Source organism: Onychostoma macrolepis, chromosome 09 (genome assembly GCF_012432095.1).
Source record: "Onychostoma macrolepis isolate SWU-2019 chromosome 09, ASM1243209v1, whole genome shotgun sequence".
Classification (NCBI taxonomy): Eukaryota; Metazoa; Chordata; class Actinopteri; order Cypriniformes; family Cyprinidae; genus Onychostoma; species Onychostoma macrolepis.
The window spans coordinates 19,914,809-19,941,109 of NC_081163.1; the positions used below are offsets into that span (position 1 = coordinate 19,914,809).

Genomic DNA, 26,301 nt, shown 5'->3' on the forward strand with positions numbered 1-26,301 from the left:
TTTTTTTCTCCTCCCTCTCTACATGTGACTTTCAGCAGCCTGTCCAATTGCTGGCTCTCTTAATTGTCTCAGAACAGCATAAAAAAGAAGGGGGAAAGAAACATTCAGCAAGGGTTCAGATGAGGGTCTATGTAGGTCACGCACAATATGGCGCCTGCAAGTTTACAGCTGGGGCTCGTACCACCATTATCCCACAACAATATCACAGAGAGGAACTTATTTGAGCCCATTAGCCCATGTCCCCTCCTCCTTCATTAACGAAGCCTTTCTTTAAACAAGCCAAGACAATAAGCTCTCAGAAAGGGTGGCGGGGGGAGAACAGGAGGAATGGAGGGGAGGTCGCAGGTTTAGCCCGGAGCCCACGATAATTACTGTGTTTCTGTCTGTGGCCTGAAAAAGACTTGAATAATGTTTCTTTTTCTGTGGGGACCCGAACAATAGATGCAGGCCTGGCTTCAAGAACGGCAAGCTTTTGGCTATTGGCTATTACAAAAATCTCATCTTTGCCACTCACGCCGAACCTCTTGGCTTCATTATCGCAAAAAGTCTTAATGTCGACCACAATTTGCACATTAAGAATGCATAGATCTTTTATGCAGTTAGACTTCTTTTGTCAGAATTTGTATGGCAACTCCTTCCAGGCCCACATGGGTTGCTAATGACTGTGAAATATGTGCAGTTTGTGTGGCATGTTGGTGTGTGTGTGTGTTTGTGAGAGGAAAGACTGAAGAAGAAAAAAGAAATACATTGAATTACAGTGTAGCTATAAGATGATTTCACACACTCCTACACAACAGCAACTCATGTCTTATTCAGTATGTATCACCGCTATTGATCGTAATAGAAGCTTGGTTGCATGATGTCAGGAAGCATAATGTTGATGGGTAATACGGCCAGTGTTATTTTGCAAACCTCACAGATTTTGTTATGACTTTTAATACCCCTCCTTTTATAATCATTCTGTTAAGAAGGAGAAAAATAAAATACATTGCTTCACTTGAGTAGCCAAAACCTGAAAAAACACACATGCCTTACAAAAAAGTACTGTGGTGGCACCATGCTGGGATGGTGTCATATATGTAACACCATTAATCTGAACTCTTATGTCCATTAATTTATATGGTAGTCCACGATACATTAAAAAAAATACCACGATACTATTCGGAATATGTAATTTTAATCATTACATAAAATGAATTAAGTACGAGAGAAAATAATTTAATAAGTAAAAAAACAAAGGGAGTCGGAACCATTTATCGCTGAATGTTGTTTCACCCGGTGCGCATTTCCGCTGACGGAACTCAATGTGACAGATTGTAAACAGATGCGGGTGAGTCATTTTCACATACAAATAACATATTATTCGCTCTTTGCATGCTTAGACTTTTTATTATAGCGATTCTCCGATTATCAATTATACATAAACATGTTACATACGTTGTGAGTTAAACACAATCAGATGACACAAATGTCATTGGCAGATGAGGTAACTTAGCTGAGTGCTAACTAGCATCATGATGAAGTCATCGGCTGAATTCATAGAAGCAGCGACTTGTAAATAAAAACACAATTTCTGTCAGAAGCGGGGAAAACCTAGATATTAGAGTTTGTTCATCGTCTTTTTTACTTCTGTTCTCGTAGATCTTGTAGCTTGTTTGTGTGTGTCAGCTGCACTTGGGTGAACTGCCAGTCCGCAACAACTTACAGTAAGATTATTCAGGATTCTTTTCGATTTAAATGTTATCTATAGTTTTTATTCAGTGAAGAACGCCAGGTGTTAACAGTCAGCATTAGATAGCAGAAATAAGGGCTCATCACTCTGTCTGTCAAGTCAAGGCACATTTGTTTTTATAGCTCTTTTTACAATACAGATTCTTTTTCAAAACTGCTTCACAGTAATACACTGGAAAGTAACAGTGTTAATTTTTCAAAACGTGCCAATTTCAATTCAGCTATAAAGCAGTTTTACCAAAGGCAACAGTGTTATTATTCAGCAAATATGCAGCTCAATGTAAGTTTTATTCTCATCTGATAGTCATAGTGAAGTCAAATTGGTAATATTTTCTGGATGTCTTTCAAACCCCAACTGAGCAAGCCAAAGGCAACAGTGGCAAAGAACCAAAAATCCATCCGGTGACAGCAGTACAGAAAAAACAAGACTTTTGTCTTACAACATCTTACAAAATATGTAGCAAGTACAATGTTATTTTTCTCAGAGATTTACCATTGATTGTATCCTTTGAAGACGGTACCATTAGCATCTGATACCACAGTACTTTTATTGTAACAGGTCAAAAGATATGCAGTGTAGGTTACTGGCAGGATGACTGGTCATGTGTTTTCTCTCAGTCAGATCTATGATAATATGATTTCATGTTCCAGGATGACACATACTTTTTTGCTTAACACAGTATAACCCTTATTCGTTGTAGCAATAATCTAAATATATTGTGTAAAATGGCATTTAAGAGTGTGCACATCTGCTCTGCTGTTTTCACTTTAGGATTCTCACACACTGCTTGCAGGCTGTAACTTTGCTTTGTCACTGCCTCAGTGTGGAGATTGATATTTGCTGTGAGATGGCTAAAAATAGAATGGTAGAGAAGGGCCTCCACATATCTGTCTGAATAATTTGTCTAAGCAGAGGTGTGAGCATCACCGGCTCAGGTTTTTAACTGTAGCAGGTCTGGTTCTTAATGCTGGCTTCTGCTCTCTAGACTACTGTCCAAAAAAGTTTTAAAGGGATAGTTCACAAAAAAATGAAGAATCTGTTGTCATTTATTTTGGTGCCAATGGATTTCCATAGTATGGACAAGAAACACTGAGATTTAACTCAAGATTTCTTCTTATTTGCTTCACAGAAGTTATACAGGTTTGGAACGACCTTTCCTTTATTCCTTTAAGTGTTGATAGTCATTATTTTGGTGCCATTTTGAAAGCAGTTTTACTGGCTCAATGGAAAACAGCTGTCTGTTGCTCTCACTTCTTGGTTTCTCTATGTTTTCCCATGGGTCGGAAGAGTCTCTGATCTGAGATGATGTAATGGTCTTTTAATAATTGATGGTTTAAAGAAAGTGAAAGACCCTGAGCTGGAGTGCAGAGGAAATCAATGTTAGTGTGGGAGGAGGTCGACATGAGTAAGATGAGAAGAGGCTGCAAGATCATGTGAAACAGAAACAGAAAGAAGGTTTAGCTCAGGTTTAGCGAGGCAGGGAACCCCACCCCAAGCTGGAAACGTCCAGTGATGTCGATTTGTCTGCGTACCGAAGCTCTGGAGCGAAAGGGAAGCTGCTGAGTGGATTCCACGACCACCATGGTAGTTGCAAGAAATTAGCGGTGCCTTACTATGAGTTAACACAGGGCAAGGTAAGTGGAGTTCAGCTGCTGAATCTGTAGCTCTGTTCCAAAAGATAGCGAGCTGCCTATCTCTGCAGCATTTTATGGCATTGTTTCAGAAGCCATACCAATAGGAAGCTGCATTATGGGACATTCACACAGAACACGTTTTTTGTGTGAGATGCAGTGGAATGGAAAAGAACACATGCTCTTGATACTTGAGCTTTACTTTACACAGAAGTTTATTTGCAAGATGTTTAAAAATGGCAAGATGTGATGTAGAATAGAAAGTTGTCTGTCTAGTCTGCATGTTTGCGTAGAAAATGCAAATTGGACCTCATCTGAAATCCAATATGTAGGTACAACATTTGATAAGAATCGAACTTTACAACCATTAAAGACGTTCTTTGTAGTAATAATGTGTGTAGTAGTATGAATGTGATTTAGATGTACTACTTTTTGTCAGTGGACTAAAGTGTCCACTGGATGTGCATTTTGAAATCTCAGCAGAAGTAGTAGGTTATTTTGAGGTTTTTGATATAAATATTGTGAATTTGTACACAATTGTGTGGTGCGCAAAATGAGTCATTTAGGATCTTCTGCTTCATTTAGGATGCCACCTTAGAAGGTTTTTTTAAAAATAAATATATATATTTTTTTAAATTGCTTGCTTTTATTGTTTTTTTGAGGGGCTCAACTGTTGTACAGTTCCTGTTGTCATACGTTTTGCTCAAAGGCTCCTCATACTAGAGCATCGGCTGTCCATGGAGTTACTGCTGTATTTGCTGACAGTCGTGTACTTTTCTCTCTTGTTTGTCTAAATTCAGGATGTCGGGCCCTGGGGAAGGACGTCCTGGTGCCACATTGCATTTATCACTCGCTGAATTACTGCCTTACAGACTGCAGTGATTTAATTGAGGCACTCATCTGAATGAGGCAACACCTGTTCTAGACAGCACTGTTTGCACTCACCTTACCCAGTGCTGATACTGATCGCTGGCACAGCGGTCAGTTCTCATTAGGTTTTTGATTAACAACATTGGCTCATAAAGTGACAGTCCTGGAAGGGGTTCAGGCCTTTGTGGACCATCTGTTTTGCTACACTTCCTTTTGGGTTCAGACAGCAGATGTTCCGTCTGCGATGCCCTCAGGCCTTACCAATCCTGCTGTGTCTTCCCTCACACACGTAAGGAAACGGTCAGTTCGCTCCACCCCTCCCCTTCCTCTGTGACGCCGAAACTGTCAAGGTGATGGAGGGTCTGGAGGTTGAGGACATAAGCCCCGCCCTCGAGGTCACTGAGGACTACTTGCACTGCCTCGATGACAATCAAGGAGATGGCCAGGCACATCCGCCCAAGCTTAAAGAGGCCTCCACCTTGGACAAGTTGAACTCCAGTGGGGTGTGGGGGCTACTGACAGGAAAGCAATCTGAAATATCACCCAAAAATATGGCCTGGGCGGAGCAGTCATCTTTCACCGTGCTGGGCCTGCGACATGGAAAACGGAACCGGGCACGATCCACCAACGATTTGGCGGCTCATGCCAAAGAGATGAACTCCACCACCAATACATCCAGCGGTGGCTTCAAGCGTGGCCACAACCGCTCCCGTTCAGACGTCAACAACCGCACTTACACCGATAATGGCATGCCTGCCATTGACAAAAATACACTCAAGAACATGGCACTGAACGACCACAGAGATGGTAAGAATTAACTAAACCGTGTTTATTGTCTTTATTCATCATTTATACATTTATTTTGAATTGATGTGTGGTGCAGAGATCAAACAAGTTAAATCAAATCTCATTCAAAACCAGGTGTTTCACTTTCAATATTCTGTCTACACACAAAGTGAAAATGCTAAGTGATGCCACATAATCGCAGCCAATCAGAACTTTATTGATATTTAATAGAGTGCAACAGTGCCATCCACTTTTTCAGCAGAAGTATCCAGGGATTTAAAAAAAAAATGTTAGTTAAAAAGTTGTGAACTATGAACCAGGTACAAGGTGAAGCACAGCATTACAAACTTTAAAGCAAATGTTTTTGAAAATTAAGTTTTAATGAGGGAAAGAACTACAATCCAGTTAAATATTGCAAATGACATAAAATAAAAAAAGTGGAAGTCAGTGGGTGCTAAAGAGATTCTTTGATAGTCGACAATTTCTTTGCATAATTATGTATAATGTCGTTTTTCATCAGGAATTCCACTGTTAAACGCTATTAAAAAACTAAGTTGAAATAATGTGGGCTGATGGCTTCAACAAAAGGTATAGCCATTGGTTAACATACTCATAGCTCACAGTCATGCTCCAAGTTATCGTTAAAAATCAGTTCCTTCATGGAGAAAATGAATGGGATTTTTACTTCCCGAAACTGACTCTTGCACTTTATACCGTTGCATTGAGTAGAACTTTGGACCAATCAGATTTCACTCTCCCACTTGTCACTTGTTGTGAATGATTAGGACAAAAACTCAACATAAAAAAAAAAAAAACCCTCCCTGAAAAGACTAAAATGATGAAATTATTTCACTGCTGTGTACACATTTTATTAAAATGTCACGTGGTGGTGTAGCTTTTATCTCCTCACACCTGTGATTTGTTGTGTCTGCGTCTCTGTCAACACCACTCACCTGCACTCTTTGCAGGAATCGCCTCCTTTTATGTCGAGGGGGTTCAATGAGTTTTGGCTTACTTATGGTTTGGCCTGTTTGTTTGTTTCTGTGTTTTCGTCTGAAAGGCTTTATTTAGACAAGGTCATCCCAGAACAAGAACAGTAGAGATCTAGTGCAATATTACGATTAACATGCTTGCTATGATTTAATACAATTCACCAATACAAACTGTCACATTGTTTTAAAGCTTTTTATATCCAGTGTAGTCTGGTTTAATTCTGTATTAACTCATTTTGAAAAGGCTGATTTATTTCTACATCCAGTAAATCAGCACTGGGTTTTGCAAAATGGCAGGTGATACCAATCCTCTTGGCTGTCCTTGCCTCTGTGTTAAAACTTAATGGGGTAAATTGTTAATTACAGAAATGTGCCAAAGGGAGCAACTGAAAATAGAAGTAAGTTCCACACTTGAATGCCCACCGTTTCTTGAGTGACTGAGATTGAATCCTAGGTGACATTAAGATATTGGCAACCCACCCACTGTCTAATGTTGATAGATCTACTGATTAAGACTGGAGAAACCCCTACACCCCTCACTGCACAGGTCTCAGTGTTTGCGTTATGCTTGACTTGGCTCTGTAGTTCATTACAAGCGTCAATTTTAATATAGTCTGCTTTGTTTTACGCTTATTCTTCGACATCTTAATTTTTAACTTGGGGTGTATTCACACTTGGAAAGTCTGCTAGTTCACTTGCTTTGGTCCAGACCAAATGCAATGTTGATTTTGTTGTTGTTGTTTTGTTTAGTTTTTGTTTGGTGTGGTTCGCTTTCACACTGCCCTTTTTGCAAGTGAACCAGAAATTGTAAACAAAACCACACGTGTGCTAAGGTCATCAGTTCATCGGTTCATCCATTTGTTTGGAACCGGACGGAGACAAAATCTTCAGCTGTGGCTCGGTACGGTTGTTTGCTCCGCACCCGAGTGCGATTGCTGTATTCACACCTGCCCAAAGATCCGGCCCAAGGGGGGAAACTTGAGTTCGATTCAATCGAGCCAAACAAGACAGGTCTGTTACACCCTCAGAGACTGGCCTTGGACTCAAATTAGTTTGAATGTAATTTTCTTAACACATTTTACCTGTTGCATTTAACTGTTCTCTTTTGTAATAGACGATTATAGCTCTCAAAAATTGAACATTTTTGAATTGAAAAAAAAAAATTGCAGATGCCAAACATTTGAACGGTAGTGTAATTTCAGTATCTGGTCTTAGATTAGGAATATTATTACCATACAAAAGTCATACAAAGAGGTTGTCAGATCTATATTTATTTCATTGTGGTCTCTGACAGTCAGTACATCAAAACTTACTATGTCTTTAATTGAAGTGCAAAGTGGGTCGAGATTATACTCCACATTCAGCTGTATTCATGTTATGATGTGACTTTTCCCTGAGTGCTGCTTTCTGTGTTTGATTACAGTGGGTTTAAATTTGTGCCTACTCATTTGCATGTTTATTGGACCTTAAGCAGTACAATTTTATTGTTTGTTGAATATAGTTATACAGGTCTGAAATTGGATTTATGCTGCAATCGTACTGCATCTCGCTGAAGAAAATTGCAGGGTTTATAAATAAAGGATTAAGGAGTCAATGGAGGTTGCTTAGTTAGTTAGTTAGTTTAAGAGACAATGGCAAAACTGAATTTTCAGCAGCCATTACTTAAAATATTCAAGAAACATTTCTTATTGCTGTTAGTGTTGAGGTATGGGATTACAAAAGTACTAACAAACAGCCAAAATGTTAGTAATATGTATGCTAATAATTAGTGCTGTCAAACAATTAATCGCGATTAATCACATCCAAAATAAAAGTTTTTGTTTACATAATATATGTGTGTACTGTGTATATTTATTATGTGTATTATATAAATATACACACATACAGTATATATTTTGAAAATATTTACATGTATATATTTATATTCATATAATTTATATTATATACAAATATATTTATACAAACATAACCTGTTTTTCTGAAATATATGCATGCATGTGTGTGTATGTGTATTTATATACACAGTACACACATACATATTATGCAAACAAAAACTTTTATTTTGGATGCGATTAATCGCGATTAATCATTTGACAGCACTAGTAATAAGCAACTAGTTAATAGTGAGAATTTGTCCCTAAACTAAAGTGTTGCCCTTCATTGGCTTAATCATTTTAAATGCATTTGAATAAAATTATTCATTTCTTAACAAAACAAACAAACAAACAAACAAAAAAACTTACCCAAAGCATTCGAATGGTAGCATATATTTAGAACTTGCTTATGTTTTATATAAATAAATCCCATAAAATTTTACTAGTTTGGCCTTTAAAATGGTCCAGATGGCTTTCACTCCGCTCCATTCTGACCCACTGTTTGTATCTGTGTGCTTTTTTTCCTTTTCTGCTCAGATTTTGAGTCATCACTGATGACTGTTTCCCTTGTGCTCATCCATGAGTGGTAGCACCTCTAATACTGGTTTTATGTGCCATGTCTGTCTCAAATGAGTCTTTTAGTCACTTGCAGATGAAAAGGTCTTAGAAAGGTTCAGACTCTGCAGGCAGACTGGCCTTCCACCAGCTCTCTAATTGGGTCATGTCAGCACGCCTCACGTCCTCTCTGCCGTGAAATTAGTAGTGACTCTTTCCATAGCTGCAAGCTATGCACCTTTGAAGACCTCAGAGTGCAAGGAGCCCCCAAACATTCATAACGACGCTCCAGAGTGCCAAAGCACATCATCTGTAGTAGCTTTTGCTGGCTACCCAAATGAACCCAACCTTCAGAGCTCACAGCTTATCAGCACAAGAGGGAGGGACTGTCCGTTATAAGTTACAGATGTATAGGAAGGTGCAGTTTTGACTGGTACATTACAGATAAAACTTAAAGAAAACAATACAGAGGCATTTGCTTTTAATTTACCCTCCTCCTGGCCTCTCTCTGTTTCTTTGGGTCTGGCCAGGCCCAGATGCCCGGGGCACCCAGCAGGTTCCCGAGGGCTGAGAGGAAAACTGGCAGTTTCCAGCCAAGGAAGTGTAAGGATGAGGGGTGTTGTGGACCAAGAGAGGAAAGGAGATAAAGGAGGGAGTATGTTCAAGAAATGGACAGAGAAAGGAAGGACTGAAAAGGAGTGCCAAAGATTAGGGTTCACTCTTTGCCGTTTTGTTTGCACAGCAGCCTGACACACAATAATGTTTCTTCCTGCTTTGAGGTGGCTGGATAGACTGCTATCACATAGCACCCATCACAGATGATGTGAACATCTCTCACACAGGGCTCCAGACTATAACCTGGTGCCAGCAAGTTCTGCAAAAGGAGGTAGTAGTGAGGGCGCGATGGGTATATAAAAGGAAAAATTAATAATTAATTAATATATAGCAATATTTGGACAGGAAAAGTTTTCTCTAGTTACTAAGGTGTTTCACACGCATACCTTTAACTTTATAATTTTCTCACATACCCTCTGCTAATTAAAAAGAAAAAAGAAAAAGTTTTTCCTCCTGAGAAAACACACTTGACTTTTTATTTATTTGTTTGTTTTACAATGCTGCTTTTTATTTATTTTGACATTTTTGCCCTCTTTTCTTGGTGAATGGCTAAAAAATATACGGTATATATTTTTAGCTGAAGTCCATTGAGAAATGTAATCCTGAAAATAATCATGTTGTTGTTGTTGTTGTTGTTGTTGTTTTCTATAATTCTTCTTATTTATTTGGGCAATTTTGCCTTTTTGTTGGTAAACTGACTTTAGGAAAAAGGGTTGTTTTTTTTTGTTTTTTTTTAAGTCCTCTGAGAAATGTAATCCTCCAAAAAAAAATTTTTTATATTGATTCTCATTTATTTTTTATTATTGTTGGTAAATGCCTACAATTTTTAATCTTTGCCATTGTCCTCTAAGAAATGTAATCCTCTGTTGTTGTTATTGTTTTCAAGTTTCTCCTCATTTATTTTGACATTTTTGCCTTTTTTGTTGGCAAATTCTCTAAAATTATATTTTTATTTAAAGTCCTCTAAGGATCCTGAAAACAATCCTTAAAATCATCAAAACAGTCAGGTTTTTTTTTTTTTTCTGTAATGCTTCTCATAATTTATTTTGACATTTTAGCTTTTTTTTGGTTGGTAAATTGGCTATCAAAGTTACATTCTTTTTTTTTTTTTGCTAAAGACCTCTGAGAAATCCAAATCCAAAGAGAGCAGTTGTTAGTGAAAAAAATGTTGGCATTTCCTCCAGCAAATCAGTAAGTAGAGTCTGATCATGGATCAAGTATTGTTTGTATTGTACGATTCGCCAGGAAGTACTTGATCCACAATATTTTCTTCCAATTTTCCTGTGCAATTACAGTTCTTGTTTTTGCCATTAGCTTGACATGGTGTAGCCAAAGGTCCTAGTAATCATATTTACAGTTATTTAATCCATTATAAACTTTTTTCTCAGACATTATATAGTCTGTAGTTTGTTTTTGCCATTAAAAGTGATCTTTCTGACTTTTTTTTTCTAGCTCATAAGGAGAGCAGCCCTAGCCTGGTGAAGCAGGGAACACTGGAGCAGAGAGAGGGCCCATGGGGACGTTGGACCACCTGTCATGTGGAGCTTACGCCCTGTGAGCTGCGTCTATACAGCCTGGACAGCAGCGGCAACCAGCAGCTATGTGCCGCCCTTTCACTGTCCCATTGCCAAGGGGTGAGCGCACCGCAGCCGCAGGATGGACGTGTAATCCAGGCCGTCTTCTTTAACAGCACTCGCGTGCAGTTACGTGCACCCTGCCAGTGGGAGGCACTGGAGTGGCGTAGACTCCTCTGGGAACGCGTCTTGGCCGCCCGTCCAGCCAATCGTAAAGGGGAGCCGGCCCGTGCCAACTCCCCTACCCCTCACGAACCCGATCCAGATGTGGCGGCGGTGCCAGCCCCTCGACCCCTGGTTCGTCCCACGGCCCTGCCACTGTTCACCCAGCACTGTGCTGATGTTCTTAAGGCTGGTCTTCTGCACCAACTCACCGACCTCAATAACTGGAGGGCCTTCACGTTTGTACTGAGCCGGACTGAGCTGCAGGCCTTCCCGACTGAGGGAAGAGGCCCAGTGTCGGAGCCGGTGTTAAGGTACCCGCTGGCCTCCTGTCTGGCTGTGCAGCGGGATGATGAAGACGGAGACACCAGCTCCCGCTTCCAGGCGGTCTTCCCTGATGATGTGCTGCGTTTGCGGGCAGAGAACGAGTCCAAGGCCCAGGACTGGGTGGAGGCCTTGCGCACGGCAGTGACGGCTCAGCGGCCACAGGGGGAGAATAGCCAAGTGGTGATCAGGAGTAAGCCAGCAAGGGAGCGACGGCACAGGGAGGCCCAGAGAGCCAAACGACAGTCCGTCACCACTAGCTTTCTCAGCATCCTCACCTGTCTGGCTGTAGAAAAGGGTCTTACTGTTCAGAGCTTCCGATGTGCAGGTGACCACCTTTTACAATGCACTTTCAACATTTCCTAATATTGTAACAGCTTTTTTAGAAATGGGTTCCTTATCAGTAAAATTGTCAGGGTGGAATTCACCAAGATTCAGTTGCCTTTGCTGATTGCTCGTTCATTTTATATCCATTGTGGCACAAATATGCCTGTATATTTAGTTAATTAGTCATGATCACAATGTTCTGTTTTTGGGGCCCAAACATGACACTAGGTAATCATTTGAGAAATTAAAATCAATTAAAAGACCAATAAATCTACATAGAAATCTAGATCATTTTACATTAATTAAGTCCAATGTGCAATGTTAACATCGAAAATGCAGAAGACAAATTAAAAAGGTAATCACTTCATAATCACAAATTAAACTTTCATATTTTTATAATTATTTGTATATTAGATAAACAGATTGTCATATTTCTTGAATATTATTTAGCATCAAATTTTCAATCTTCTCATTTATCTACATTTTTATTACTATAATAATTTTTATATTATATATTTTTTATTATATTAAAATTGTGAAACTGAATTCTTTATCTATATTGATCATTCATTGACTCTTTTTTAAAAGTATTTGTTGATTTCTTAGTTTTGTTTTTATTCATTGATTTCTCAATTTCTCAAATGAATATCACATTTTGCCCCTATAATAATAAGTGCTTTATTTAATTGGAAACCTCCTGCTCAATGAAATCCAGTGGTCACAAGACACATTTGAGATGCATGTTCATACCAGGTTTAAGCACCACTTGTGGTTGGATCATTCACAACAAATTTATAAACAGGGTTAAAATCTTAATATTGGTTCATTGCTCTTAAATTTTCTATTGTAATGTTGAATTTGTTTTTTTCTTTTTTTTTTCTCTGATCTGGATTTTTGACATCACAGATTTAAGGCTGCCAGCTTACATTGTGACTCCTTTAATTAGATTTTTGCCATTCGAAAAGACCATGTCTATTTGAACTTCAGCCTTCCTCCACGAGTCAAATGATTCAACAAACTCACTCAACCCCCAAAGAAATAAATGTGCCACTCACTAAAAAATTGTTTAAAACCAAATGTCACATTTTTCAACACATGCCACGTGATTTGATTGCTCAAACAAACAAGCAACCCATTATACAAAGACAATCCTCAACGTATGTCTGTAATTTGGCATCTGTCATCTCCATTCCAGATACTGTTTAATTATGTTTATGTTGATGTCTTTGGCTTTGCTGTGGTGGTCTTCAAAGACCAGGTAGATATCTGAGCCCTTATAGTTATGTGAGTTTGTACATCAGGCTAAGTCTATCACTTTCTTTCTCCGGTGTGAAATTTCCACCCTCTAAGTGGATATGAATGAAACGCTTTCCTGCCCAGTTGTAACAACCAGCTTTTTAAAGCAGGACATTTGAAAGCCTCACCGAACAAGGACAGCAGGCACCTGACGATAATTGGCCCATATAAAGCGGAAAAAATCCCCTTTTAGAATCAAAGGCTCCCTGGATGCTGCGATCTGTGCGGAAGCTAATTGTTTGATTCGGGGCCACGAAAGAGATTTTTTTGAATGGGACGTGTCGGGCTAAAAAGAACAGAACAGCTGGGTACATCCCTGCGCTCGGAACTCTCTCTCTCTCTCTTTCTCTCACTGTAGTTTTTATCACCCAAAAAACACTTTTATGAGTCTTTCTTTTTATTTTTCTCCCCCAAACAGATGCTCACACCTTATTTTTCTTTTCTGTTTTGATCAGTGCTGTGTTGCTTTTGACATTTGTATTGCTGTGTTTGAGTACATTTTTACAGATTTTAAAGATGTAAATGGTGAGTGCTTCTAAGGTAGAACTAGACATTAAATAGTCTTCATTTTTTGTTTTGTTTTCTTTTAAATTAGACAGTATATTAGTGGTATCTCTCGCAGATGCATCTCTCTCAGACCTGAACCCACATCAAAAATATCACATAAAATGGGCCAATCATAACATGTTGGGGACATACGCCTTAAACATGCTACTGACAACACGTAATATATTTAAGAAATGTGCCTGTGACTCCTGCGTTCTATTGTCTGTTCTGTTCTATAGTTGAAGCTAAAATTCAAAAATGTGTCTTCCGTGTATGTGCTTTAAGAGGACTGGATCTAGTGTGAAAGAGAGCAACTCCTCCAAATGCAGGGTAGATGCAAAGGACAACGGATCCAGTCTGGACTCAGTGGGCTGATGGTTAAAGTCGGTAGTGGCTCTTCAGTATGAGGGGATGCTGGAGTTTTGTCTCATTACTGTTGCAGTCTTTTATTATGACCTGTTTTGTTCTCTGTCATTTGTTCACTTTGCAATACCTCTTGGCCTCAGTTTTTATGCATCCACAAAAGGTTTTGTCAGCTAACCCAAGTTCTATGTGGGGGTTACTGAAAGGGGTTGTGATGCATTCACATTGTTTAAAGATGACCTGGAGATGCTGAGGGGAAGAAAACTATTGAAGTGCAATAGAAAAGAAGGAACATTAGTCCCTGCCTTAATTTGAATATGCATATTTCAAACTTATACCATCTGTTGTTTCCGTTAAGATTTTGATTCTTTCTTGTCCCAATGTTTGTTGTTAGACGTCTAATGAGGTAGCACTTTAAAATCAGCCAGTGTTCCTTCTCTTTTTTTTCTGCAGAACAGGATATTTCATCCAAAAATGAAAGTTCTGTCATCTTTTACTCACCTTCAAGTTGTTCAAAACCTGTGTGAGTGTCCTTGTTCTGATGAACATAAAAGAAGACATTTTAGTGAATGTGGGTAACCAAACACCATGGGAAAAAAAAAAAAAAAAAACTATGGATGTCAGTGGGGACCAGACATTGTCTGGATCCCAACATTCTTCAAAACATCTTCTTTTGTGTTCATACAGGTTTGGAAAAAGTTGAGAGTGAGTAAATTATGAAGGAGTTTAAATTTTTGGGTGGACTGTTCCTTTAGTGGTCAACTAGAGGTGTAAAAATTTCACCATTGCATTGCATCAGAAAAACCAGAAAATTCAATCATGATTCGATCCAGTCTAATCCAATCCATTTGAATAATTTCTAATTATTTCCAAAAGTATGCTGCCAAATATTTTATTTCATTATATTTAATAGTTTCACTTTATATATTTTTTTTATATTCGTTTAATAGTTACATTTTGGTTGGGTTGGGTTGGTTTGAACTGGATCCCAGTTGTCCAGTTCACTCTATATCATCCTCTCATCAAAACACTGCTGATCAACACTTAATGAGCGAACTTTATTCAAATCATTAGGTCGACAGAATAACAGACCTTTGTTTAAGAGGGTCATGCATGCCATCCATTTGAAGCAGAAGTAGAGACCATCCTCTTTCCTCCTCTCTCAAATGCACACACACACACACACACACACCCTTTTTCTCAAGCCAAATCACATAGTTTGCTTGAACCCAGCTTGGGCTTTTTTTCCACACACTTCTACTAAAGTACCCTGTAGAGCATACAAGGACAGCAGATCAAATGGGAAGATCCAGCTGTAGGTGGGAAAAGAGGGAGTGTAGGGTCAGGTGGAGAGAATGGGGTCCAAGGGACTGCTGTTTACATCAAAAAGATGTTCAGTGCATCTGTCTCAAGCAAACACATGTGTGAACACACTTACGCACGCACAACCTTATGCCATCTTTTTTTGAAGTGGATGTCAGCTTGAATAGGGGACATCAAAGCTGGGGCCTTGTCGTCTTTCACGCTTATGGAGCCACAAAGCCCCACCCTGGGGTTCTTGTCCCGTGGAACTGGGCGGGCTGCTTGAAAGTGGCGCGAGTCGTAGCCTTTGCAGCAAGAAAACAGAGAGACCTTCTCGCACTGAAGGACCGAACACCTCCTCCGGAGCTGTAACGTCTATTCTGCTAGAAAACCATTGTGCAAGTGGCACCTCAGAGCGCCCCGCTTCACATTTCTTTTTCCTGCAAATAGTTGCCGTTTTAGGGCAACAGGGTGCTGCTAAAAATGAAAGAGGGGAATCTTGCAGACAGTCACGGAGTGAACACATCAAACGCCTCTTGTTTGGCACAGCTCCCTGTCTTTCCCACAGTCCCAGGTTGGCCCCACTTTTTGTGCAAGGAACATGCCGTTCCCCTGCACTTATGCTTGGCTATGAGATTGGGAAATGTTGAGAACCATATTCAGTTGTAATTGAGTGAGCTCAGAGTGGTTTGATGTCCACAGACATCATTGAACCCTCAACTTGGGGATATTTTCTGTGCTATCTTTCTGTCTGGCTGTGATGTGATGTGCAAATGTGCACCTTGTGTGTTTGAACGTATGTGGGAACTCATGCATGGGGCTGTGCTTTACTGGCACAGGCTGTGATGTCCACAATACACAGAACCTGCGGTTTCCAAGTGGCCAACTCCTTCCCAGAAGTGACATGCTCTCTGGCCGCTGTCCAGAAGCTCTCTAGCCCAACAGGCTTGATGGAAATGTATCAGAAGTTTGCTAGAAAGCTCGTTCAGATCATCTTGTTCTGTGGCTCTTTCATACATAATTGTTTTGGCACTATGTTTACATGCAATTAAAACATGCATTAAAATGTGATAATGTCACATTAATGATAAAAATCAGTTTTACTGGCGTCATTAGCCTAGTGGGCAGTGCACCGACATATGGGCGTCCCGAGTTCGAATCTCAGCTCGAGGACCTTTCCCAATCCTGCCCCCCCTCTCTCTCCCACTTCGCTTCATGTCTCCTCTACACTGTCCTATCATTTAAAAAAAACAAAAAAAACCTTTTACGCATTGTATCATGATGAAGATGAAGACTGTAGCTCATCTACTAACTCAAATTTGAACTTTGTTGTCCATGTATTCTCTTTTTCATTCCAGAGTATATGACATATGTGAGCTGTTAGCTGCTGATTCTTCCGTGATGTTATACAGAAACTATGCTTTGGAAGCCAAATGAATGCCTACAAACATTGCCGTCAAGTTTTTGAGTCAGTGTTTGTCCTTTAATTTTTGCACAATTTTTGTTTTTCTTTTGCTGAAAAGCACAGCCTCAACTAGCTCTCTCTTAATAACAGTCTCTGTAGCATGAGCGCTATACAACGATGAACTATTTTTGGAAAAGGGTGGTATTTGTGGGTTTACGCTCTGCATGTATGCTGATTACAAGGCAGCTCTGACACACGACACCCTGCTGCATGGTCTGTGGTTCAGCCCAAATATCAGGCACCCATCAGCTGTGGCATGGGGGACACCACCTCTGACTTTTTATAGTCTGGGGTCCCTGCCCCTAAAAACCTCAAGTTTACATTGGCAGCACAGTGCAGCGCATGATGTTAGCGCCTAACCTCAGATAGAACAACCCATTACGTATTGGTTTGGAAATGGAATAGAGTGAATTTTCTTTTCTTGGTCCAAAATGGCTGTATTCCTTGGCGACGTATTGTGCAAGAGTCTTGTTCACAAAATAACATTTGCCCAGTTTAAAAAAAAAAAAAAAAGAATTTTATTATGCATCCAAAACGGCAAAAAAATTACAGTTCTCATATAAAATGTCATAATGTTAATGTCATCATCAAATTATACATATAGTTATATACAGTATATTCTTTCAAAAACATTAAACTGTCCAATCTTACTGACCGCAAACATTTGAATGGTAGTTTACATATTACTGTTGAATTTTTTTTATTCCTTATTTATTTTTGTTTTATTGATGTATTTTAAATATATTTAATATGTGCATTTGAATTTATGGTAATTCGCTGATACAGTCATTTGTCACAGCACTAGTCTGTGTTGTGAATATAAACTGAATTGGAATATAATGTTGTTCACTTTTATATGAATTACTTCAGTTGTTTTGTGGTTTCCGAATTCAACAGAATGTGTTCACTGTAATTTGTATGGAAAGAACAGTTTGAACATTCTGCTAAACATCTCCTTTTGAACTGCACAAATGAGAGAACATTACAGAAATAGAATGCATGAGGCCGAGTACATGATGACAGAGCTGTCATTTATGGGTGAACTAACTGTTTTGAATCTGATGGTAAATGGTGTAATTTTGCTTACATTCAGGGATGCACGTACATCATCGCTGTTTTCGGTTTGGCCCTTTTCAGCCAACTAACAATGCATCAAAAATAGACCTACAGCGTTGCCTGTAAACACTGTAATCAGTGTCTCCCTCTACAGATATTTGTAGCGATAACATTCTGCGTCCCTCTTTTGGAGACTGTGTTTTCTGACTTGTTTTTGTCCTCTCTATCCTACCTCCCATCTTGTCCACATTTCTTCTTCTCCCTATGAAGTGTATAGCTGCCGCTACGCTCCATCGAAAAGATTGTACAAGTCTATATCCGTCTGTGCCTGTTCCTTTCATTCTCTCTTTTTATTCTTTGAACGTTCACACTGTCCCGACTCTGGTTCTCCCAGATGGTTAGGATAAGGGACACCTGCCATGTTCACAATCACCTGTTTTGGTTCCTTTTGGATAAGCCCTTTGCTGGAGTGCCGCCTAAATTGTTTGAAGACATCTTGAACAGTGATTAAAAGACAAAGCAATGCACTTTCAGGAGATATCTTGTATTAAATGTGCTCAGTATTTATGCCTGTTCAGTACTAAGAAGCATTTTAGATTATTTCTGTTGTGTCTGGAAGGTTTTTATCTTTTGTGCAGTATAAATCTTTTGAATCCTCTGGATCATTAGTAATATTTATCTGTGTTTAGCCAGGGTTGTGTAGTAAACCTTGACATATCAGTGCACAACCCAAACAGATTGATCACCTTCTGCTAATGATTGTCAAATTTTAACAGGGTCGTGCCCTCATCAGTAGATTAGGTGGTCATTAACGTTGTCTTTAACCAAGAGTTGATCTCTCCTGTCCCAGGTTTGATTTGGTGGTGTTTGAGGTTCTTCAGTTTTATTGTTGCTTTGTTTTTCCATTCAGGATGCCAGAGACCAGTGGGTCTGTCACGGTGCAAGGCCAAAGTTTGCTCTTACAGCGGCTGGTACTACTGCCCAAGTTGTCACCAGGACAACCTCTTCCTCATACCTGCGCGTCTACTGCACAATTGGGACACTAACAAACACAAGGTACGTGTACAGACCTATATACGCAATCCATATCTTCAGTATCATTCTGTAAGTTTTCTTGGTGCATTTGATTTTAGAAATCAGCTTTTACACCACCCAACAAAAGAAACCAGGCAACCAACAAAAGCTGTAAGTGATGATGATTAACAACACTGTTTTTGTGGCTCAGGTGTCAAAACAAGCGAAGGAGTTTCTGGAGTTTGTTTATGAGGAGCCCCTGTTAGATGTCCAGCAGTTGAACCCGTGTCTGTATGAGCATTGCGAGGCATTGGCAGCCGTTCTCAAATTGAGACAGCAGCTCCAGTCTCTCAGGGCTTACCTCTTCAGCTGCCGTGCCACAGTGGCAGAAGACCTCCGCCGCAGGTGAGCGATGCCAAAGAGCAGGAACAGGAAAGATAGGGAAAGTAAAAGTAAGACAAGTGGATCAACTTGTGCTGGGTTTGAACCAGTGTCAATTTGCTTTATTAACCAACCACTGTGTGTAGCAAACCAGCAGATTATTGAATTATAGATTATTGTCAGATACTGCAGTATAGTGGTTAACCAGTAATGATGTTTCAGTTGGCAATGTGATTTTACACGATTCAAAATTGCTGATGTTAAACGGGTTAGTGAAACTGATCTCAAATTGGACCAATATAAAAGTGAGTTTTTTCTGTTTTTTTTCTCACCTATTTAAAAGAGGTTCCAATAACTTGAATCATATAAAAATGCATTCAAATCTACTATGGCTTCTTATTGTGACAAAATTATATATTAAAAAAACAACCATGGAGCAAGAGCAAAACTCACTTGGAAGACTAGAAGAAAAGTTTTTGTTTTTAATCATATGTGTGATTTTTTTTTTTTTTTTTTTTTTTTTCTCTTGTTAAGAGTCCGCTTAAAAGATTGGGTCACACTTTATATTAGGTGGGCTTAACTACTATGTACTTACATCAAAGAATAAGTACAATGTACTTATTGTGTTCATATTGTATTGCAAAACACTTTTGCTGCTATTGAGGTGGGATACGGGAAAGGTTAGGAACAGGTTTGGTGGTCTGGGTAGGTTTAAGGGTGGTGTAAGGGAAGGGTCAACAGTGAAATTCTAAATTTAATTACACAAATTAATTACAGATGTAATTACATGTAGGTATTTTTAAAAATATAAGTACAATTTAATAACATGTATGTACACAATAAGTGCATTGTATAAAATGATTAATTTAAATGCAAGTACAAAGTAGTTAAGGCCACCTAATATAAAGTGGGACCAAAGATTGTATTGTTGTTAGTTACATCAAAACAGTTGGAGTTATAAAGTCAGTAAGATGAGGTAAGTTCAGAAATATTTCATTGATATCAGTGCATGAGTGTATAAATATTTCCTAGTTGTAGTACTCCAGTGATTCTGATTACAGTGTTTGATTTAGGCCAGCAGGGACACACACTAAGCATTTCCTCTAATAGTTAATATATTGTGGAACAACATAAATATTTGTGAAGTCTTGCAAGGCACATAAAGTAGTAGATGACTGCTGCTGGTTGCATTAGGTTTGTTGCCCTGCCAGTATGTACAGAGGGAGCTTGCTTGTAATACATATGTATTAAGCATGTACCACTAACAAAGTATGAATTTTTAAAAGCTATTTCAAGGAATGCATTTGGTTGCTGGGAATAAGATCCTTATGAAGATCTTTAGTGGATTCTTAAGGGCCAGGTTCAGCAGGAATGTGAAGGAGCTGTGTTTATGCGAAGGTTTCGGCACTAAAAGGCTTGTCTATGTGATGAATGCTTCATGCTCTTTTCAGGGTCAGTGTGGAGACCACGAGATTGCGCTAAGAGGCCTTAAACATTCACACCATGAGAGACGAAAGCGTGGACAGTTCTGTGATGAAATATTACATAATGGAAAGCTACCTCCAGCTCTTCCCCTAAAAATGGCTCAACTCCTTATGTATTGACAGTTAATCATCAGAAAAAGACAACTGTTTACTTAATTTAGGGATAAGCGGAAGTTTGGAAAGGGAAAAGTTTTAAAGGGATATTTCACACAAAAATGTAAGTTTTGTGATAATTTGCTCACCCTTTTGCCATTCTAAGCCTGTATTACAATCTTGTATATAATCCTATATATATATATATATATTATATCTCACACACACACACACACACACATACAGTTGAAGACAAAATTGTTAGACCCCTAGAGAATTTCAATTCTTTTTCAGATATTTAGCAAGGGAATGTTTGTTATATTTATATATATATATATATATATATATATATATATATATATATATATATATATATATATATATATATATATATATATATATATATATATATATATATATATATATATATATTTATACTTTATATATATTATATCTCACACACACACATATATATATATATATATGTATGTATATATGTGTGTGTGTGTGTATTTAAGCAGCACAACTTTTTCAACATTAATAATAATAATAATAATAATAATAAAATGTTTTTCCCAATATTAATTTATTTACTGCATTTTTTTTTTTTTACTGTTTGTGTCCATACAATGAAAGACAGTGGGGTCTAAAACAACATTGGACCCTATTGTGTTCCACAAAGGTTGAGTAAATGACCGCAAATGTTTCATTTTTGGGTAAACTAAGAGGAAACTGCAGTTTATTTATCCTAGTGTCCATGAAACACATCCTTGGATTGACAATGAACTCTTTTTGTGGTAAACTTTTCATCTTTTTATATTGAAATAAAGTATGGCATGCCAAAAAACGTTCAAAAAAAACATCAGATGTTGACTTAATGGTGTTGCTAATGCACTCTTAGATACACGTTCAGAACACTGTTTGTTGTTTGAATCACTGAATTATTGAATGGGCCAGTACCCTTTCCTATGTATTGGCTCCTTTGAACTGCATGGTGACGTAGAAGCGGGATGGCCGTTTGAAGTGCAGACGTGAGGGCTCTAGCAAAGGGAACCTCAGTTTGAACTGAATATCCTCTCCGAGGTTCATCTCCTTGGAGTGGTCCCAGCTGCCTACTGAGCGGTGACTTTATCTGGCTGCTGTGTTTACCGGGCGCAGCAGTGGTGACCCTAGCAGGAGGCAGAGCTAGAGGGTTAGTGTTTATGGCCAGGCTATTAGCAGGCATCAGGCTAATGCTTCGCTTTTCCAAACAGTGTAGGATTGATGAGGGCGGTGGCGTTAAAATATTACCTTAGCCATTCATTGCCCAGCCGGGACGCTCATCAGTGGTTGTGAAGAGGCCTACGAGTGTTTACACTAAGCCACAGAGAAAAGGGGGAGAACTGTCACAGTCCACACCGTTGAGCCTGATCTAATGCACCTCACTGATCCACAGGGGCATCCACATGCATGCTTACTACCTTTGTCTGTACTTTTCATTAGTTTTTCCTCATGTCTGGGGTGGGGAAATGAGAACCAGTTTTGAAATCCATTGCAATACTATTCATGGAAACTGCAACGCTGCCACTGGATCTACAGTTTGAAACATACAACACAACCAGTATAGTCCATTTCCAGAAGTATTATGAGCCAGATCTTTTTAGTGAATCATAAGCAAAACAGTGCGATCAGTATCGTTCAATTGTTCTTATGAATCGGTTCTTTTCAGTGAATCAAAACCACACAGGACAGCCAGTATAGTTCAGGTGATTCCTGAATGAATGTTTTTCGTGAATCATACACCTTACTGTGTTTTGTAGTGCTTAAGACTTGTGACACTTAAAGGCATAGTTCACCCAAAAATGAAAATTCTGTCATCATTTACTCAAGTTATTCCAAACCTGTATTGAATTTGTGAATAATTGAATGAAATATGAAATATACACTACCGTTCAAAAGTTTGTTGATTCTAAGAGTTTTTTTAATGTTTAAGAAGTGCCTTTATTGTTTACAGAGGCTGCATTTTCTCAAAAATTTTAAATACTGTAACATTATGTAATATTATTACAATTTACAAAATACATTTCAATTGCAATATATTTAACCTGTAAATTATTCAGGTGTTGGCAAAGCTGAATTTCCAGCAGCCATTACACCAGTCTTCGTTGTCACGTCATCAGAAATCATTCTAATATGCTAATTTGATGCTCAAGAAACATTTCTCATTATTATCAGTGTTGTGCTGATTAATATTTGTGGATACTGTAATGCATTTTTTCAAGATCCTTTTAATATATAGTTGAAAAGAACAGCATTGAAATAGATGTTGTTTGTTTTTGTTTTTTTGTTGTTTTTAATACAATATTAAAATGAAAAGCTTTTGAATGGTAGTGTAGTGCATTTTTTGTTTGTTTAGTAGTGTTGTTAATATAGTTAAGGAAAATTTTTGGATTGCATGTCACCTCTTAAACATTTGTGAAAAAGAGTAAATGTACCTTTTACAAGAATTGCTTTACATTTATTGTAAAGTCATTAGTATTTAACAATTACCAAACCAGACCCGTTAAGAATTTTAAACCAAAAGCATTAAATTCCTTATGTTTTTCCCAACCCATATATATATATATATATATATATATATATGTATGTATATGTATATGTAATTTTATTATTATTTTTTTTTTATAGAATGCTGTCTGTTCATTTGTTGAAATACTTGGTAGTATAAAATTTGCACAATTCTCAGAGTAACTGCGACAATAACTCTGTTTACTTAAATATGGTGCCTCCAAACTTTTCTTCTTTCTCTACTTGTGACCAATTACAGACTGCAGCATGTCCTACGGTTTCTCTGTCATAAAAGCGTACCTAGAGAAAAGAGCAAAATCAACATACTGTCTCTTGTTTATGTGCTTGCCACCCTCTGATTACTGTGGCCGGATTTGGTTCTCTTTTGTTCGACAACAACCCCATATCGCCTGGTTACTACCACTGTAAACACTTATATGCATTTACCCCGAGAAAGGACAAAAGATACAGACATGGATCTCTGCCATGAGCAGAGATGAATTTATGCTTGAGGAGATAGAAAGCTGAAAGATAGACTGTCACAATAACCAGAAGTAAATGAACACCCGGAGAGACCCAGGTTTCTTTTCACACACTGTCCTGACTTGAACAAGCTTGACAAAGGCAGGCAAATCAGCATAACAACACATCCACAGGGATTAAGTTAGGATTTCATCTTGTCATACAGAAGATAGCGCATTAGATCATGGAATCTTGTCAATGCAATATCTTTTCTTTGTCAGCCTTCCTAAGATGTTCAGTAACACCTCACTTGTTATATCAGATTTGTGGGTATGTAAAGCTTTGAGCTCTGTGGTTTCCAGACTCTTTATTAGGCATTCATACCTTTCCAAGGCTGCAGATCTGTCAGGTGTAATCTGTAAACACTTCAGTGGAAAACTTTTTATTTTTTTAAAAATCTGGTTTAGGATTTCTCTTATTAATTCAGATTATTTAATAGTCCCATTAAGGATTATTTTAGTACTTTTAAGTACTAAATTTGAAGAAATATTTTGGGAATATTTTTGATAATTTCAATAACAAATATATTTAAAGCAAATTTTGAAAAAACTGTGTTTTGTACGCTTCACTAAAGAACAAACTCATAAGAACCATTGGTTCAGGAATCTGACTACAATGTTCACTCTGTTTTTTGATTCACTAAAATGGTTAACTTCAAACTACTCCTGTCACACTGTATGGTTTTGATTCACTAAAAAGCACCGAAATGATGGCTTGGCCTAATGAGGCCTGAGGGACGAGCTGTGAATGGGGCTGTCTGGAGTACTGCCATGCTTCTCTTCAGCCAGCAATGAGATTATGGCGGTGAATGAGAAAAATGGAGATCCACCACAATCCCCAAAGCTGAAAATTGAGGTGATGTCCAATGATGCGCACATCCATGTGGGCCACATGCATCAACACAAACTATTTTAAATCATATGTGACTTTGTATATATAATATAATAGCTACATTTACTTCAAAATGCCCCATTATAGCTCAAAACTACCCAGCATACTTTCCTCCCATGTCATAATGCCATAAATTCCCTCTCTCCTGTCTCTTAGCTGTGTTTGTGGCCTGTAAGCCTGTCTCTAATTGCCAACATCTGTCTGACGGGTTGCTAATGATGGACTCAAGCCACTGAGGAAGCGGAGTGGATGAACTATTAGTGGGCAGGAGTAAAGATGCACTGGTTTCCAGTGCCAGACTACTTAATCGATCCAATTTTCCAGCCTTTTGTGGTTTAAAAAAGACTGAATCCTGTTCAAGTAGCCAGCTACACCAATAGCATTGTGTCTGAATGAATTTATTTTTTTGCATCTCCAATGAGGATCATTTCATTAGAGAGATTTATCTGTTCTGTTTGCTTGGTTGTCAGTGGATATTATGGACTAACTAGTGGTGTGGTAAAAGATGAGACCAATAACTCCCAGTTTTTCATTTCATTTGCTTCTCGTAACCACATATCCTCTCTTTCTCGTCATCTCACAGTATGCCTGTTGCTTTCCCTGTCCCCTTTTTTCCGGATAATTCTGTGGGCCCTTGAGTTTGTAATGTGAGCAGGCGTGGGTGAATGAGAGAGGGAAAGAGCGAGTGTAGGCTCATGGGAGGAGAGAGGTGAAGAGGGCCATAATAGCTAGCCAGATGGAGAGAGAGAGAGACAGAGCCGCCCCACTTCACCCATAATAAGGGGTAGTGCTTTTAAATGCCTATTTTACAGCCTCTTTCCAATTCAATTGAATTAACCCCTATTTCCAAGCAATTTGGACCCATGTTGTCATGGTTACAGAGGCAGGATGATGGGATAGCGTTCCACCTGAAATGGATCTGTATGTATATGTGTGCAGGCTAATGCAGTTTCTTTTTTTTCTTTGTTTCTTTGTTTTTTGTTGTTTTTTTTTACAGATATGTGCAGACTCAGTTAATATGCATATGCTTTTCATTCTAATGTGATTTTTCTTGCTATTTCTGCAGGATCTTTCCGAGAGAATACCTGCTACAGCATGTGCACCTCTACTCATTGGCAGACCTGCAGCAGGTAATTTTATCTCTTTCCTCTCCATCTCAGTTTGTTTTTTTTATGCACTTACACATGTAAGTAGGCTCACGCGCATCTTTCTCATGCTTATTTCATGCTATGGGAAATCTATGAAATTCTGCTGAATGGAGTAAAATTCTGTAAAATATGTTACAAGCTTAGTTGAGAGTGCTTAAATTAACAAAGATTTCATAAGCGAATGTGTAGGATGTAGTAGAATGTTGAAGGATTTCAAACTCAAAAACAAAACGTATTGAAATGAAATGCAATAGATATAACATATCAATCCAAATGGCACTGACAAGCAAATTATGCCTTTTTTATTTATTTATTTATTTTTTTTTTTTGCTTATGTTTGCTTGTGTGAAGTGATTTCTCATTATTTTCATTAATAACCACAGATATTCATCATTGTAACAATAAATATGATCTAATAATATTTTTTCTTTGCATGTTTAAGTCTAAGGTTTTTTTTTTTTAAAGAAATAATGCAATAGGATGCAATAAATTGATCAGTAAAAAAGGTCAAAGTGGTAACATTTACATTTTATCATGTAAAGAAAGTATCGTGGTTTTCACAAACATATTAAGCAGCACTGTTTTCAATAATAAGAAGTGTTTCTTGAGTACCAAATCAGCATATTAGGGTTATTTATGATGGGTCATATGACACTTAAGAGTGGAGTAATGGCTGCTGAAAATTCAGCTTTACCATCACAGAAATAAATTACATTGCAAAATTATTTTAAGTATTTTTAATTAGATAAAT

The 26,301-nt window shown here is 38.2% G+C and overlaps 1 protein-coding gene across 4 annotated transcripts in view; it reads left to right on the plus strand.

Moving 5' to 3' along the window:
- The first annotated feature begins 1,268 nt into the window (after positions 1–1,268).
- The window catches only part of plekhm3 (pleckstrin homology domain containing, family M, member 3), a 39,695-nt gene continuing 14,662 nt past the window's right edge, over positions 1,269–26,301 (plus strand). Inside the window, exons 1-6 of one of the 4 annotated variants that reach the window (XM_058787023.1) lie at positions 1,269–1,330; positions 4,164–5,040; positions 10,508–11,443; positions 18,381–18,526; positions 18,696–18,889; positions 25,469–25,532. In XM_058787023.1, coding sequence (XP_058643006.1) covers positions 4,587–5,040; positions 10,508–11,443; positions 18,381–18,526; positions 18,696–18,889; positions 25,469–25,532 — 1,794 coding nt within the window. In that variant the 5' untranslated portion in view covers positions 1,269–1,330; positions 4,164–4,586. Of the gene's footprint in view, positions 1,331–1,641; positions 1,707–4,163; positions 5,041–10,507; positions 11,444–18,380; positions 18,527–18,695; positions 18,890–20,316; positions 20,741–25,468; positions 25,533–26,301 lie in introns of those variants that run through there. The other 3 variants (XM_058787024.1, XM_058787025.1, XM_058787022.1) reach the window with 3 other exon arrangements.